At 42.5% G+C, this 18,309-nt stretch overlaps 1 protein-coding gene across 1 annotated transcript; it reads right to left on the reverse strand.

Annotated features, from left to right (window-relative positions):
• Positions 1-2,400: 2,400 nt before the first annotated feature.
• On the reverse strand, positions 2,401-18,125 carry PLEK (pleckstrin). The gene is made up of 9 exons (XM_082048509.1): positions 17,868-18,125; positions 14,301-14,456; positions 11,941-12,122; positions 10,629-10,720; positions 9,456-9,640; positions 7,731-7,835; positions 5,949-6,032; positions 4,553-4,622; positions 2,401-3,732 (listed from the first exon to the last, which is right to left on the reverse strand). The coding sequence occupies exons 1-9, from the start codon at positions 17,913-17,915 to the stop codon at positions 3,593-3,595; spliced, it is 1,062 nt and encodes a 353-aa protein (XP_081904635.1). The 5' UTR covers positions 17,916-18,125; the 3' UTR covers positions 2,401-3,592.
• Between the last annotated feature and the right edge of the window lie 184 nt (positions 18,126-18,309).

An 18,309-nucleotide genomic window follows, 5' to 3' on the forward strand; every position in this document is an offset into this window, starting at 1 on the left:
AGTGCCTTAAATTTAAAATAACTTCTAAATTACCTAAGAACAAATGAGGAAAAAAATTATGGCCTTTAACATATATATTGAAGTGAAATCTAAGACAAAGACAGAAGCAGTATTACTGCACTGAAAAATTACCTGCAACATTGCAAGCACAAATGCAAATAAAAAGCGAGATTTGACAGCGCACACTAGATCACACCTCACAGGCCTTATCTAGTTTTTTTCATCTTTATGAATATGATTTAAGGTTCCTCAATAAACTGTTGCATTACTAAAACCACATTTTCAGTGGATGTTTAACACTTCCTATTACCTAGTCTTGCAAATAAAAAGCAACAACAGCATACTGCAAAGAACAGCACCAAAATAAGTACATTTAGCAATGAAATTATGCTAAACTTACCCTTCAGAAGAGAGATGCAGCATAGGGAAATTAAACAGGTATAAGAAACCATTGCTAGGGACACATTAAGACAAAACTACCTCCATCTGGGGGACGGTTATTAAAGTATGAGAAAAAGTAACACCTGTGGCTGAAAGCTTGTTAGGCTGCTGCAATCCTCACAGATGTTCTTTTTCAATGTATACATGTGTGGTTTGCCTTGTCCTGTTTTCATTTAAACTGTGGAAGAAGGAGCTCTGCATATACACGGATGTTTTTAAGGGTGCGTGGTTAATAAACATTCCTGAAAACCTGACTCTAGTAAGCACATCATCAGTGTTCCAAAGGAAGGAAAACTGCTTGGTGTAAGACAAGGCAAGTCAAATATGAACCTCTGAGGATCTTTATAGTAGATGATATCATGTGAGTCTTACACTAACTGAAGGTTATAAATATAGTCCTTATTCACAATGGTTTCTTCTGCTTTTAGTCTATGAAAAAAACTAATTGGTAAGTAAAAAATAAAAAAGGAACTGAAGTTGATGTAGTACTTGCCAAGTTTGTAGCAGTAGTGTGATTCAAATAGAAAGAGGGTGAAAACAGATGGAGGAAGCATGGTATATGAAGGTCTGCTCTTCTATTTTTCCTCTTTCGATTAATAGTTCCTTGTACTACGCCTGCTTTCTCTTCTCTTGTGTCAGTATTCAGGATATCTGCCTCTTCCCTTCCCTGCCTTCAGAGTAACTAAGATGGCCTCATTAGATGGGCATGGATTACAGTAGCTCTCACCACCTTGTCTGAACTCCAAGCGACTGCACTGACTCAGTTCAAGGGCTGTGACAATTATCACTATCTCACACACAGTTCCCAAGGTCACACAGCTGGTGGTATTCAGGTACCTACTCTGATTTTCAAAAGCACTGCTGTGAATTAGGAAGCTGAGTGTCTTTGAAAACTATCCCCATAATAACCCTGGTCCCCAGTCCATCGCTTGTGAAAAGCTCATCAGAGAGAAAGGTCTGTGATCCCTGATCCTAAAAGAAGAAAAGGCTGGGACTGGCACAAATGTATTGTTTTTCTTGTCAGGCTTTGTCTGAATATGGACCAGAATGCATTCACCGTGGAATGTGGAGCTAACTATTGATGTCAAGAAACGCATGAGAATCTGACTACAAGAAAGAACAGTTTGTAGTCACTCCCACTACCAGTCTCAGGTGAATAAAACATTTATAGCAAGAAATGTAGGTAGGGTGGCACCAGACATACACTTCCAATCTTCCTATTTCCTCTAAGAAGCAGAGACACCTACAAACCTCTGTGATGTCTCTTCAAAATAGCTACCTATGGGTTTAGAGACCCCATTGACACAGTCTAGTACAAACATCAGAGCTCTTCCCCAAATACACTCACTAGCATCATCTACCAGAGAAAACACCATTCACAGGTAGGCAGCTGTACCCTTGACAGGGTGCAGGGAAAAATTACAAGGTCAAAGAGTAGTAAAACTTTTCAGTCTTATTAAAAATTGGGAGTTCCAACCTTTCTTTGCTAAGCTGGGCAAGTTTCTGTTGTTTGGTTGCGTGGAGTTTTTTATCTATTTTCCTGTTCCAGAGGGTATTTTTGGGTTAGCCAGCTCTGAAAGCAAAAACAAACAGCAACCACAAAGCAATTATCAAGAAGGCAGGCTGAGCAAATGCTGGAGCTTTTTGTCATAAGTCTTCCTTACTCAGAATGACAGAGCAGGCTGCAGCGATCCTGCCAGTTCGTGTGAGACACAGGAAACACCTGCCAGAAGCCGATTTCCTCTGGATGTCTTACATGGACATGACAATGCCATGTCTGCCAGCCTGTTTTCCTTCTGATAAGCAATACTAAGGCAAAATACCTTCAGGCTCATTAGCTCAGATACAGGTATAACTAAGCAGAACTGAAGAGAAGCTTTAGCGCCAGATTTATTTTTACACGGAAGAGATCTGAATCAGGATTCTTAAGGGTAAGGGACCCTACTACATCTACAAACAGAATTTTAAAAGCTTTTAAGTTTATTTGCACACTCAGAAACATCAGTCTGCAACAGAAACGGTCTACACGTAGGATTGGACATTAACTTTCAGCTCCTGCTTCAAGTTTAAGACTTGGAAGTTTGATACATACAGTCAGACAAAAAAATAAGGATTGATTAGGTAAACTGACCCTGTCCAATAATGATGTTTATTGCAGCTACAGCAAGGATAAGGTTCCTCTTACATTACTAAGGCACAGAACCAAGGGCTGAGTATGTTGCTGGAGGTTAAAAAAGACAGACCTGAACAAAATCACTGCAATCAGTAGTTCAAGTAAGTAACCCATAGATCCTTTCCTTTCTCCTGCAAGATTCTTAATTCAAATGCAGGTCAAATACAGCAGTACATAACACCCTAGCAACCGCTTTGGAGACCTAAATGAAGGGAAACAATGGTCTTAGAGCAGATTCTTGTAGAGAAATATAGCGAAGGCCAAAATCAGGTGATAAAGTAAGTTGAACTGAGATTGCTTCACGTTTGAAATACCACGGGAAGAGACTTTTCCTGAAGCTCGTACTACTGCCACAGAGTTGTACTTGCTTTCCACATGTTTCCATAGTTGTCTGCATTCTTCCCTTCATTAACACTGAAGGATTATAAAGAAGTGGATTAGGTTTCCAAGTGAGTTGATTTCTTTCCTTAAATCCATGGCATTACTTGTGCAGGTGAACATGGCAGCAGAAAGATCACTGGCTGGTAAAGAAGAAAGTGTAAAGTTTGTCTTGGGAAGACTTTGAAATATCTGAAGATACTGAACCACAACACAGGCTGAATGGTAGGTAGTTCAGTTCCGCACTTACAGTCAGTGACATGACTCTGTCCTCTGTTAATGGTGAATTCTCATCAGCTTTGGCAGAAGAGAAAGGTGTAAGGTACAACCTGACCAAGGTAGACTGATTACTCTAAGCAGCACACACTAATATGGCATGTTCTACACTATAATTTAGTAAAATATTACCATAACACAAGTGGAAAAATGTTAGTTTGTTAGTGCCCGGTATAGAATTAAAACTTACTACCTGCCCTCACCCCAAACCCACAAGCCCTAGGATGCTTTTCTGGATGATATTGCTTTCTCTCAGTGAAATGCTAAAATTCCTGGTTTGAGTAACTCATTTCAGTTGTTGGTCTTCTCACTGGCAGATCATCTTCATTTTCCAGTCCTAGCAACTGCCTGAATTGCTTTGATCCACTCTGTACGCTCTGTCGATGAGGCTGCTTGTAAATAGTAGTGGATTTCATCTGCCGTGATGATTTCAAAGAGGATGTTGTCACCATCATACTTCTTGGCTACAAGGAAGAAATAAGGAAGTCAGCTATGAGAGAATAAAGTCTTGTATTTACAATGTTTCTTTCTTTCCACACTGTAAGGGGATTTCTTTCCTTTCTACAGCTGTGCATGAACATATATGCCCTTTCAAATATACTGCAAGATCGTGTCTGTGAGATAGGTCTCTGTCTTAGAGAACCTTGAAGCGTCTCTGGTTAACTGGTTTCCGATCACAGAAGGATCTGCAGCTCTGCAGAGAATACATATTCCCCAAATCCTCCTGTGCCTTGCCAGCTACAAGCACAAGACATTTAAGTTCATGTCAGACCCAAAAATTTCTGTTGCTTATCTGCCAGCACAGACTACGGAGGTGCTGAGAATCCAACAGACTTTCTTGCTTGGTATGACAGTCTGTCTCTCATGGAAAGGAGAATTCATGCAATGAGTGTTTCTTGTACCTTGCAGCAATGTTTAACTATTGCCGTTCATCTAGTTTAGGGAGGGAACAGAATGTGAACAGTAATAATTTGTAGGCATAACCATTTCCAATGTAAACCTAAATCCGTCAACTAAAAGGAGTGAACTCAGCTTAACTTTGCCTAAGGGCAGTTATCCTAACGTGGTGATGGTGTCATCCTTTTGACAGGTCTTCTCTAAACAACAGACAAAACACAAGATTCCCTGTTGCTACCTTTCCCACAGCATCCTCTCCACTAATTAAGACAGCAATAGAGAGACTAGTTACATAGATTGCTTTTGAGTAAAACCACTGTGATTTCAGGCGGATTGAAAGAATGCACCACAAACTTATTACACAGCTCATTCAGTATAGTTCCTTACAGTCTGGCATATCTTCCACCGCTGTCACCACGCAGCCTCTCAAGTGAATTGCTCCCAGTGGTTCTTCTCCCTGGTGAGGACAGGAAATCAAAAAGAAATGCAACACTTCTGAAACTGTTCACAGTTAATATCTGCCTACAACTCCAGAATGGAAACAAAAGCACTTGCTGACTTAGTCTGTCACCTGGGAAACCAGGGGAACCTCAGTCTGTGTGTGATATGGAGGGTGGGGAAAAGTGGTAGGGGGAAGACCTACAAGTAAATAGGAAATCTCTTTGGGGATTTGGAATTCAGGATCTGCAGAGTATTTAGCATGTCATGAATAGAGGTACAAGAAGAATATAAGCCTTGTGCCAAATACAAGTTTTCTTTTGATGTCACAGTGAATAGACAAAAAGATTAGTTAGAAAAATAGTAGATCTTAGAAGCAGTCTTACCAAGCAGTAAAAGCAGCTACCCTGTTTCCCCGAAAATAAGCCCTAGCATGATTTTTCAGGATTTTTGAGGATGCTCAAAATATAAGCCCTATTCAAAAAATAAGCCCTAGTTACAGTTCATTTTAAAAAGTCAATTTAAATAGCGTTCAGGCAGCTATGCCTATACACGTAAAAAAGCAAGCATCTTTTAGAGCAAAAATTGTATAAGACCCTGTCTTATTTTCAGGGAAACAGGGTTTATCCTTATTTACAATTTGGCCTCTTGTGCACTTGAGGACTGTGATAGTCAAAGAACGGGTGAAGATGCATTCTTGTTGGCCTAAGTTTCAAAGAAGCAGCCCCTGTAAGCTGACACATCTCAGCCCTTTGGGGTGTCTAAGCTGCCTGTACCGAGCAGGACAGGCACAGCATGAAGCACCTGTGACCCACCACACAACAGCACTGCTCCTGCAGCAGTGCAGGGCGAAATAAAACCTGTGGGCTGAATCTACCTAAATGGCAGCTTTTTGGGGGCAGGTTTTGTCCATGGCAATGGCCCCTTCCTTTCTTAGGTCTGTGTTTGGCCTGTTAGAATTACACAAGAAATGGAACTCAGCCTGACACAGAAAATACCCCAACTGTAATCTGCAACATGACTGTATTGTATTTATTTGCACTTATGACCTACTTCATTCTAATCAAGTGAGAGCTGCATTAATTCTAATTAATCAGATAAGAGGTGAGAACACAGTTCAGTGCTGCCTGTTCCCAGCTCTGGGTGGCACTTGCCACCCTGACTTGGCAAACCAGAAACCATCCTCCACTCTGCTCTTCCCAAGGGTGGCCAGACACAGTGAGCACAAACAGCTCCACTGTCTTGCTTGGTCTTCCCCGTAACACATGAAAATACTCCACTCAGATATTGGTACAGCTTTAAAACAAACAGGGAAATAAACCAAAGTAGACCAAACGGCTCTTACTCCAGCAGGATCATAGTAATGAAGATATGCAGGGTCGTCTCTTAAAACAAACTTTCTCACTTTCCAGTTCTTCCTCCGATGTCCCTAGGAAAATCCAAAACCAGGAATGTAATGAACTGTTTTGCCTTCAAGTGCTTACAGTCAGCTTACCCACACATGAAAGAACAGCTAAATATAAAAAGCTGAATATTTTGGACAAGAAATATTCACTGGAGCAGGATTTGAACCTGGCCTTTCTGCATCCCACCATTTCCCACAACGATTGGGCTATCACAATGGTTTCTCTCTGTTTTGTTTTGTTTTGTTTTGTACAAAGGAGAACAGCTTCAACATGGGAGATTCCCCTAAATATGCCTCATAGTTTGGTAGCTATGACATTCCCATGAGGTCTGTGAGAACTGGGTTTAAATGCTAGACAGAAAACATGGCTGCAAAATGCCTTACAGGAAGGTACCCTGAACTATTCGCAAGAATGAGCTGAAGGTTCTTCTCCCCTGCAAAGACAACAACAACAGAAAAGGTTTAGCTGGCTTAAGCACTCAGGAGAGGATTCATGGCTGAGAAGCTCATGCAGAAATAACATCACCTTCTAACACAGATGTAGATGCCTCATCTCCTGTTTTCAAGACTGAAATGATGGGTGGGGAAATCTAGATCTGCTGAAAGCATCCTCAAGCAGAAGCAGTGACACTTCCAGGCAATGATCCACAGTCCACTGAGGGTGATCAAATCCAGCCTAACGCTAGTGGGAGACTGTCATGAATCACTTCCTCTCACAATTTCAAAATATTAGTTTCTCAATGAGCTACGCCGTTTGCAAAGAAGCTCTTACTAAGTAGGCAAAGATGAACGTGACAGGGTAAAAGTCAGCAGAAAGACACAGATTTGATTATTCCATTGCTTCTGAGTAATATGATTGAGCAAGAGATAAAAGTGAGCACCATCAAAAAGGTTTTAGGCTCCCAAGTGATGTTTTAACAGTGAAGGTTCTGACTTGATATTAGGAAACATTTCTTTACAGAAAGGATGGTGAAACACTAGAACAGGCTTCCTAGAGATGTGGTCAATGCCTCATGTCCGTCAGTGTTTAAGAGCCATTTGCCCTTCATAACATGCTTTAACCTCTGGTCAGCCCTGAAGAAGTCAGGCAGTTGGACGAGATGATTGTTGTAGGTTCCTTCCAACTGGACTATTCTATTCATTGAAGAATCCTGGTCTTGCCTTCAGTTCGCTAATATCTGTTTGCAATGGCCTTAGAAAGTAAGGATCTTATCACGACGTTCACCATACTGCTTAATGTTTTGCTGGAAAGGAAGGTATGCTGTTATCTTCCATCTTAGAGATGGGATGGGATCAAATGCTAGTGACTGAAAGGTCTGCTTTGCTCAGGTATGCTGAGAAAACGTGTGAAAACTGGCAACTGACTCCAGTTGTATGTCTAGAGGGACACTGGATTGGCAGCCTTTTCACCCGAGTTTAGCTCTGCATCGTACCGATGACTTGTCACATCTCCTGCTTTAGCACTCTTTCCTAATTAAAACTGTCAACTGGCTTATTTTGTAATAAGAGCAGTAAGTGTTGCAGCATTGGGCAAATGCTCTGCTGCCATGCTACAGCAAGCATTCTTTGTGCAAAGACAAGGGGAACAGAGATGAAACCTGTCAAGTGTGCAGATGGCATAAGCTCGTTTCTCTCTTCCCTAAAGCTTTTAGGTGTAAAAGAGTAATCTTGTATCCAAGCAACATTCTCCCAGGGACAGGATGGAACATGTGCAACACTGACCTGTTTCAGCAGACATCCTTGTTTGACTATTATGCCTCTGAATTCTTCTTTCAGGACCACATCATCATCACTAGAATTTCCCTCGCAGAAAAACCCACTGTCTGGCTGCATGACCACAAGAGAAAACTCAGAAGTTACACAGCTGCTGCATCATTATGTACACATACAAATCTGGCTTCTCTATGGCTTCCCTCCACCCCGCTTTCTGACACCTCAAGAAAATTAACCCTTTTACTGGAAAAATCTCCTGGTGAAGTTGAGGAGCTCTCCAAGTCACCATGGAAGCATTTCAGTATGAGGTAGGACTACACCAGTGTGTCTCAGGGCATCTGAAGAGAGCTGGAGCATCTGTATATATCTCAGTGCCCCCACTCTTGGCGTCACATTTCCTCCACGAAGGACAGGCTGTCTCAACACCTTAATGTCACAGGCTTTTAAATGCACAGGCAGCAGTTCATAGGAAGCAATGCTGGCACAGCCAATACAGTCCAGGCTGACCGTGCCTGCACCCAACACAACCTTCCTATTCCTCCACAAGGCATCTAGAATTCAGGAAGAAGAAATGTTCTGTCTAGGCTGTCTTCTGTAACAAGAACTGGCCCTATTTTTTTGTTAATTTGCAATTTTTCTCTAGCTGTGATATGTGCACTGAGCATGGGATGCTTCAGGATCCATGCGTCACATCCATCCCTTACCAGATAAATTGCGATGCTACTTACGGAAACCTTACACTGTTCGAACTATGTAAATGAAGGCAATTGTTCACACGGCTTACGGTAAACCTCTGTGCTGCCTACATGTATGATAGCAAGTCAGACATCGACCTGCTGTAGCCTCCTCACACCACGTTGGTATTGAATCAAACTAGAAACATGGAGAAGGGTCCCAGGTAGCCAGGAACAGTGATGGCCACAAGGCTGCCTTCACCAGCAGTGTCTCTTCTTCCACTGCTGCAAAGGTAAAGTCTCCCTACCAGGGACAGATGCTAGGAAAACAAATTAATGGGAGATTGATTTTGCTGAAGTCGAGTGATTCTATGTGGTAAATATACACAGAATTGTAATATTTAAGCATTTTACGTGACAGAAGGCATACTTTTTTGTTAGCATAAGTTCATGAGCCAAACATCTTTAAAACAATATTTGACAGTGATTGTGATATTGCAAGTTCTTCAAATCAATTCACAGAATATGAAGCAACAGACTGAAAAGATTGGGTAGGGTACCCGGGACATGTATTATTGGGGGATATTAAACACTTTTGCTTCTTCACTCACAGGTAAGTGGGGGGCGGGGGGGGCATGCACGTACACATGCACTGAGTCTGATCTGATGGCTCTGCACACAAATGGGTTTGTAACTTGTGGCACTCTGAAAGCCCCATGATAATGAGTTACTCTCTTCCCTTCTACTGAATCATCAGGGGAACTGATGGCTAAATTCTGGTCACTGGTGAAATTACCAGGAACAAAATCTAAGTTAAAAAAAGAACCCAGCTTGATCTCAGCACTCTATATGCACTAAGAAGGGTGCCAGAAGAAAAAAAGTCCTGCTTACAAATATTAAAGTGAGCTAATTCATTCTGAGTAGAGAAAGACAATTAACAAGGGTCTCTCCATTTCTGTACAATGTTCCTCCAGGACATAAGAAATCCAATAAGAAGCCTGAGAAAAGCAGAGCATCAGTAAGTCTGAGATAATAAAAACCACCAGAATGCAACACTCACAAAGTAATAATAGGCATCACTGAGATCTAAGAAGGGGGTGTCTGACAGGCCCTCAGCAGCAGCCTTGGATGTATCCCCCGCAGGCTGCAGGTAGCCTTCACTCAAGAGGGAAGAGGCAAGCATGAGTCCTTCTTTGCGATTTCGGATGGAATTGCTGGACACCAGCCAGTCAATCACAGAGGTGCCTGGTTACAAAGGAACAAACAGTGTCAGCCACAAACTGAGACAGACACGAAGAAGCCTAAAAATATACAGGCAACAAGCCTACTCCATTTATTCACTAATCTCCTGGAAGATGTCCTTGCTAAAAACACAGAGAGCTTATCTAGTCAGATGCCTGGGTCATCCAGTGAGGTACAACCGATCCAACTGACAGCAGGGGCCAGTACAGCTCTTGAACACCATATCTGAGCTGGGAGGGGATGCAGGGCTGAACTGGGAGGCCACAGGGACTGGGGAAGTACAAAGGACAGCCAAGCTTTGAAGAAGGCGGGCTTCCAGGCCATCTTACTGACACAGTGCTGTCGAAACAGGGTGACTTTCAACTATAGCACCCACAGATTTGACTTGGAGCAGGACAGGACAGGGGCTGATGGTTTTAAACTAGAAGAGGGGAGATCCAGGCTAGACACAAGGATGAAATTTTTTACAGTGAGAGTGGTGAAACACTGGCCCAGGTTGCCCAGAGAGGTGGTGGATGCCCCATCGCTGGAGACATCCCAGGCCAGGCTGGACGGGGCTCTGAGCAACCTGATCTGGTGAAGATGTCCCTGCTCATGGCAGGGGTGGCACTGGATGGGCTTTGAAGGTCCCTTCCAACCCAAACTATTCTGTGATTCTATGAATTACAATGTGACAGAATTTGTTAATAAAAAAATTCAGAATGCAGTAATTCTTCTGGAATCAAGTGTTTCATGAAACTTTCTACAAAGATCTACTTCAATCTTTCTGGCACTGGTTACAATTTCTTCCTCCTCCCTTGCTTACCACGGCTATAACTGAACGCTTTTCAAGCTCCTTGAGCACCTCCTGTGTTAGTCAAGAAGACATCTGCCAGGTTTTCTTCTCAAACTTCTCTGTGCTCTACAGAGCTTAGAGCTGTTTTATCTATCTTTAGCCTCTCATCCCTGTGCTCCCTTTATTGTATGGAAAAGAGAGACAAGAGCTCCTTACCTGTAAAGCAGTGATTGAACACCTTTTTATCTTTTTCCAGCTTCAACTCTTTTATTCCCTTTTCAGGATCTTTCATTGAGAGGTACAAAGCACTGTCCATAAAAAGAACCACAGAAACTGTTAGCAAATAAAAAGCTTTAGCCAATTCGTACAATAATATCATTGTCATTCATGGGGTCTTCAACTTCTGCTGACATATTGTCCTGCAGAGCTATAGCATGGTTTAATCTCCTGAAAAAATTGTGTTGCAAAGCCTGAAGGCCTCACTACATGACTGTCAGAGCTGCAGGAGCAGAGGGGCGAGTGCACAGATGTCTCACCACACCCCCATATTTTGAGAATGGAACAACTTGTGGTGACTGTAAGTGTGAAGAGAGCAACACCCGCTGCTGAGGCACCATCGCAGGGCCCCACAGCCTCCGTGCCAACAGGGGAGCTCACTGCTTTGTGCTGCATTTCCCCAGAGGTCCCTGGCTGAGCAGAAAACCTGTCACTGTGACATCTCCAAAGGCTGGATGCTCTCAGAGGCCTTAAGGAACTTCAGTGACTCTGGTCTGACTTCCTTCCTCCCACCTGCTTTTTACTTGCTCAGAACTCTTAATTCCCTGCAGCTCTGGAATGACAAGAAGGACAAATATTAAATGTCACAGGCTAAGTCCTTTGGCCTGTTAATCAGGGTGATCCTCTGCTGAAGCCTGTGAAGTCAGATTTAGTTGGATCTTGGCCCTGTGCAGTTTTAGTGTCTTGTAAGGAGCACTGCAGTCTCATTTGTATCTTGGTATTTACTGCTTAGAGGCAAAAAATGTCCTTAATTTTTCAAAGCACTGACAGGCAGATGGCTTCCTGTGTGTGCCCTTTATCTCTTCTTCTCCCTTTCCCAATTACAAGTTCTCTGGCAGGCACCACTCTCCCCTCACCACGCAAAAATTAGGCTAACATCAGTATTTCTCAGGAAAGCAAACAAAAGGTTTGAAATATTTTTGCAATGAATTATATACTGTATAAAAATGCCTCTCCTGGAAGAAGCACGCTTTGGCTGTGGTCTCCTTTTGCACTGCAGTGTGCTCAATAATCTCCTTATCAGCAAAATCCTTTGATAAATAAGCATGTTTTGGTAACAGGTGATGTATTAAAAATGATCTTCCCTGTTCTCCTCACTAGCTCGTTTCTGCCACAATGAAAAAGTTAGTCATGCAGAAAGGATTCTGAGGAAGACTAGAGAGGTAGCATGGACAGAGCAGAATGAGTTCACATATCTGTCATGCTGCCTGCGGACAGAAGTAAATGAGGGAGCAGAGCTACGAGAACAAACCTCAGGTTGATTGTTTCAGGCAGTCTGATAGACTTTCTCGTGGATTTTCTGGCAAACCTTTGGCCTCCCTCTATGCAGCGAATTGCCTTCTTGATATCCCGTACCCAGGCATCTCTCTCCTCCAGGTAGGCAGCTTGAAAAAAGTGATCCTGCTGCTTGGCTGCAGTGAGCTTGAAGACAAACTAGAAGATAAATGATGATTTTTTAAAAAGTTACTTCAGTGTAGCCAGTTGGGCACAATTAACATAGTACCACCATGACACACAGCCTGCCTCTGCCTAACGGACTTTTGGAACTGCCTTAGAGCCACAATTAAACTAAAGAAGGTCCTGAAGAAAAACATGAACAGGCAGTGCAGGTAACTGCCTCCTTTTGTTATTTCCCTGTGAGTGAACCTGACATTATCAGCACAGCCAAAGTGATTAGCACCGATATAGCTGCTGATTTTAATTTTTGCTGAGAAGTTCACCACGGCTGAAAGGCTGAAGTGCCCAGTCCTTGCAGGCTTACAGTGGGTGTAAATTTGTCTTAACGTTGATATAGATGTGGTTTGCCTAAAACAGGAAAAAAAAAACATGCATCATGTTGCTCAGCTACTGATTCACAAGGGAAAAAAAGGTCACAGTCACACTGGAGAGCAGCTGAACACATCTGTAGCCTAGCAAACCTTTAAGGGGTTGCTAGGGAGAGGATACATCCAACCCTTGGCTACACCTGATGATCACTACCTATCTAAACAGGCTAGCGACAGTAGAAAGACTCTGCTACCCAAAAATAAGAAAGATCTTTTAAAGGTGGTTCTAAGCAGAAAAAAAATAATACCAACCTGAAAACAAAATCAAAAAAACACACACAAAAAAAAACACTGCAAAGTTCACACTCCTTGATCTTGTTTTCATCCAGCAATCTTTTGGGTGAAAAATATGGATCTAATTACTGGGTCAAGAGGGTTTCCACTTCCTCTAAAATACAGTTCCCCATAAGTGGAACTGTAAGTTGTTCTGTATTAGAATAAATCAACAGGTTCTGACTCAACAGGCATCTAAAAATGACAGGTTACTCAGCAAGCAAACAGCATGGCTTTATAAGGGCAAGCAGAGACTATTGTCAAAGAGTAGAAAGTGGTGAATCTACAGCAATTAACTCAAGACACTGAATGAGTTTACTGAAGCCTACGATTGTAAATGGAACGTTTTTGAACATCCATAATGTGCATCTTCCAAATTGTTACCAATGGGAAAAATACTGATACCCTGAAATGTTGCAGAAGTCCAACTGACTTTCTGAAAAACAACATCCGGTGCATGTGAAAAGCAAACAGACACATCTCTGCAAATCCCAATATCCAAGAGTCATGCTAACACTCCAGATTAACAGAATGAAATATCAAAACATGAAAGCAAGCTTTTACCAAAGGAAAAGAAATCAGCATTCTCAAAGTTGAAGAGCTGAGAAGCAACGTACGGTGAAATGCTAAAGAAGAGTTTTCATTTCCAGCAGTACACAGAGGAGACTGGGAAAGCTCTTTCTCTTAACTTCAGCTTTTAGAAAGCCAGGACACTAAGCTGGACATCCAGGCTTCCTATGAAACTGGTGAAGAGCTTGAGTCTCCAATCCTAGAAGTGACAAAGCCTCCCTCTGAAGATGTGTATCTGTTTGTGGGTTTGAGAAAATTAGAGCATTTCTGAACTAAATACCAACATTTTAGATAGTTTAAGTTCAGACAAATTAATCTGGCTACAAGCAATCATACTTGATAATGCTATTTACAGGAAAGCCATGGGGAAAACAGAAAGCCCAGTACAGCAGAATTAACATCACATTCAGCAATGACCAAACTGCAGATGGAGAACAGTGAACACTGGTGAATTAATTTTGAAATAAAATCTCAAAATATGCAGTTTCAGGCTCTTATGAACAGGCTATATCAGAGTTTAACAAATTCAAGATTGCTTCCTTTCCCCTCAATACCTGCTTTTTGCAATTGATTTATTGAACAAAGTGTGTTGGTGATGTGCACCAAAGTTTCAAGCCAGGCCCTGATGCAGATCCACAAGCTATTTAATTCAAAAAGCTGAAATTTAATCAGATGAATATAAAAGTCTGTTCATGGCTCAATAAGGAAGATCTGCTCCAACACCTACTGAAGTTGTTTGGATCACTTCCACTGACTTTAACAAACTGAGCAATCACACCTTTCAAACACTACGCAAGTCCAAGTCTGCGTGTGACCTTCTAAGACAACTGGGAGTCACCACTAGGTAAATGTACAGAATTTGTAACCACCAGCCTTGTGCCCCTTCAGCATCTCCAGGAGTATAAATATGCTGTCAGTCACTGTTATTTAAAAAAGTACTCACCATTCTTTTGCCAAAATCTTGGCATGGGCTGTTAATAGAGCTTCCTTTTAGTGGGACCATCCCTTTGGGGCTGTTGTCAGCCTTCCGCTTGTAGAACTCAATTCCGTCTTCTAAGAGCACCACCCACATTGGTTTCCACGTATTAAACATGCTGCCCTAAATCAATAAATCACTGTGTATATTATTTTCAATAAATCATTCTTCACATTATAATCACTGCAGATCTGACTTTCCAAGCGCTAACAGAATTATAGTGTCTCAAGGGGAAGATACCACAACCGCACCCATCTTACTATGCAGTTAAAAAATGATGTCATTCTTCTGACGACCATTAATTTCCCCTTGTTTTCAGTTAGTTCCAACCACTGTCTTAAAGATTACATAGTAGCAGTATTATGAATAATCCTCCAAATTTCTGGATGCGAACTGGCTCCTTTGGACTGCCTTGTTAACCTGGGCATCCCACGCCATTTTTAGGACTTGACGCTACAACAGAGTCAGTTGTCTGATGAGAAAGCACACGTCTCAGCGGATTTCTAGACATGTAAGAACAAACTATAAGAGTAGTGAAGAGTTTAAGGGTCTGAGGCTGCAGATCTCCAGCTGCTGTGGTGAGGAATTTAGGTGCTTCACTTCGTCTTTTAAAGCTTTAACTTCCTATTCCTGAAACGCAGCTGTTAGATGCAAGGAGTACAGAGATAACGACAGGGCTGGAACCTACATATAGTGAAACACATCAAAACTCTCAGCGACTCGGAGAGGAATGACCTATTTCTGTGTTGAGCACGATGAACCACTAAAATTATTTAGACACTTGCACTCTAGCTGCATAGACGACCTCTTTGGTCCTGCCTGCAACCAGCTTCAAAAGGGGTCCATAATCCCAAATACCCAAGTGACTTACTGCCCAGCCAAATGAACATTTAGATGTGCTGAATACCAACAGTTCCTCTGAAGAGTTACCAAAGCACAATTGACATGTGTGGGCTCCAAAACAGAGGTCATCCTTCCAAAAATATTAGCTTCTCTTGTTCTTTCTGTTACAAAAAGAGACCTAAGTTTATCTGGGCAGAGTTAGTTACATTTGCATTTTGTATTTCTGCAGAAGTGAATGGGGCAGTAGCTTTTGTCTGTCACATTCTTTTTCTGCCCTACCTTCCAAGAAAAGCCCTTTGCACTCCGAATCAAACCTTATGTTCAATTACAGGTTGGGGAGGGGAAACTGTCACCTGAGATCTTATCAAGAGTAGGACCTGCTTCCAGCCTTCGCAGCCCCCACTGGAAGCAGAAGGTGCAAAGGAAAGTCCCTGCCCTGGGGGAACTCTGTGGAAACCCAGCTAAACAGGGAACTAAAAAAAAGTCTCCTCTGGGTATCACATATGTGTTTGCTGCTTTCTGGTGGGTTTTTGGTTTGTGGTTGTTGTGTTTTGTTGTTTGGGGTGGTTTGTTTGTTGTTGGTTGTTTGTTTTTTAAATAAGCCCTAAGAATTTTCTGAGAGTCCAAGCTGACCCACCGGTTGATTTTCTGCTAAGAAATCAATTAAGACGATGAGCCAAGACAAGAACTGTTGCAATTCCCTTTTGCTTGTGGGTTTACCACAGGTTATGATGCTTATGCTCATAAACAGACAAGTCCAGTACTTCCTGAAGACCAGACTCTGACATGCTCTGCCAATGGAAGCCACCACAGAGCAGTGTTAGACTAGCAGTCCATGCATTGTTCTCACCTAAGACATCTCATGAAAGACAAGCAAGCAGGATGCTGGATTTGATTTTTCTGGACTAAAAATCATATTATCACACCTACTCCAAAGACTGCAGACACAGACGAGTGTTCCTTGAATTGCTCTCTGAAATCATTAACCACTTTGAAAACGCACACAACTTCCCTTTGGTAGAACTTCTTTATTTTTAACATCTGCAGCACTACAGGATCAGAAAATTAGCTGCTTCTTATTCTCAGAAGATGACACAAGGTCCTCCAAATATACAAACAGAGTTTTAAGCTGACCTAAATTAATTTGATTGCACGTTTACTGGAGGTCACACTGTCCCAGCCAAAGCACTGATCCCCAAAGCACAGCCATGTTCCTCTGTATGGTGTAAATATCATGAGGAGAGAGTCAGTAGCAAATGGCCTTCACTCTCTTTAAACAGAGCAGTAGCTGCATCGATGACTCCTTTGGGAAGTAAAATCCTTGGTTTCACTTTATGGGAATGAAGGAGAGGAGAAAAAGTACATAATTAGCAGGTAAGGTTAATCAGGAGCATGCTCATCCTAGCTGGAAGCTCTGGCTGTGAAATTCACAGTAGCCTCACCGATAAATCAAACAGCTGGCACTGGTCTGATCTGTATCTTCTACTCCTTTTGCCCTCCAGCTCTTCCTCTTGCACACTGCTGCTCAGAAAAAGCTCACTTCTGCAAGGACAGAGCCACCTACAAGGCTGGCTGTTCTAGGAAACTGGCACAATTTCCACTTCCCTGTTGCCATTGCAACAGCACCCAGCAGGAAACTTCAGTAGTATCTGCACGGAGAGACTTTGGGGAGACGCAGCACCCACAGGAACGTGAGACTGACACTGGCACATCTGTATGAATCTCTTCCCGAGCATGCCCAACCAGGCACATGCACAGTTTGGGACTCTCCCAATGTCTAAGTTTCCAGCCATTCCCCTGTCATGGAGGAATACAGATTGTGAGCACTTGCTCTATATATCAGGCCATTGGAACTACAGATCTGGAATCTGCGCAGCACAAATTTGGCTCAGTCCTTCCTCAGGACAGCATCACAGCAGCTTTGCTATTATTTTATGAAGTTACTTTCTTCCAGTGTCAGTGGAAATAAGACTGAGGAGGACTCTTGACAACACTGGTCCCAGATTAGAGATCCCTCCAGCCAGCTGTTTTTTATGTGTGTATAGGTGAAATTCTCATTTTCATAAGCAGAGACACCACAGGAGAGCTTCTCTCTCACCCTGGGACTGACATTGTTCAGTTAGGCTGCTTTAAGCCACACCACTCTCACTGAGGATTTAAACAATAGTCAAGGCCTTATCCTGGGGGCTCTACCACAAAAGACCCCAGAGGGGAGTTTGCTGTGGGGCAGCAACTGCCTTCCTAAAGAAGGGAAGTGCCTGTAGCCCCACACACTGTCTCTAGGCCAAGGTGATCCAACCTCTTTAATTTCACTATGCTTCCATGATGTTTAACTCAGAAATTAAGTGCAATGGAGTATGTTGTGGCCACTTCAAGCTGTTATCTGTTTTGCCAAGCTTCCACTAAGGGCATTAGGCTACTTAATAAAACTACAAATCTTTTGATCCAAAGGTACATCTGAGATATGTGCAAAATGCCTCGTGTAGTATTCTGGCAGGATGCAACTGCTAGCAAGTACCTCTATAATCACTAATACCACATCGTTTTACTGCTCAAGGAATTCTGCTCATTTGTCTGTTTGGAAAAAATCATTCTTTTTTAATAACTAAAATGAAAGTATGTTTCCCTACACCTCCCCGACCTGTTCAGAGTTAGCTTCCTCCTCCACTCAGTCCAAAACTGCCCACTTACCTTCTTAACCAAGTAGCCCTCCCTTATGCGCATCGGTTCTCGCTCCATGACTCAGGCGATCCTGCTCTTGGGTCTGCCAGCACTGGCACTTAAATTCCTCTGGCAGCAAAGTCCGCGGGCTGGCGTTTTTACAGTACAGCTGTGTCACTTTCATAAGTTCCTCTGCCTGCTAATCACATGAAAACAAGCCCATTTCCTCTTACAGAATGAGAGATAGGGAAATGCAGCAGCACGTGTGTATTTATAGTTTGCCTCTGACAGAACAGGCAACAGCCTGACAAAACGCTCCACTGTATCAAATACAGCCAGCCTTGGTGGCAGTCCTGTGAAATTAAAGCATTTTAGTGCCCAACCCCAAGATATCAGGCCCACTCTGCAAATACATAAACTCTAGCAAAACAGACAGGGTGGCACAGTGTGCTGCTGTTTGGTGCACGCCAAA

Source organism: Streptopelia decaocto (assembly GCF_964273445.1).
Source record: "Streptopelia decaocto genome assembly, chromosome: 3".
In the NCBI taxonomy this organism is placed as follows: Eukaryota; Metazoa; Chordata; class Aves; order Columbiformes; family Columbidae; genus Streptopelia; species Streptopelia decaocto.

Excerpts from the sequence above, each read along its gene's own strand:
- PLEK (XM_082048509.1), bottom strand. The coding sequence starts at position 17,915 with ATGGAGCGAGAACCGATGCGCATAAGGGAGGGCTACTTGGTTAAGAAG. Across the intron at positions 14,457-17,867 it reads AGGGCTACTTGGTTAAGAAG|GGCAGCATGTTTAATACGTG; the intron begins GTAAGTGGGCAG and ends TTATTGATTTAG. Across the intron at positions 3,733-4,552 it reads GGTGGAAGATATGCCAGACT|CCAAGAAGTATGATGGTGAC; the intron begins GTAAGGAACTAT and ends TCTTCCTTGTAG.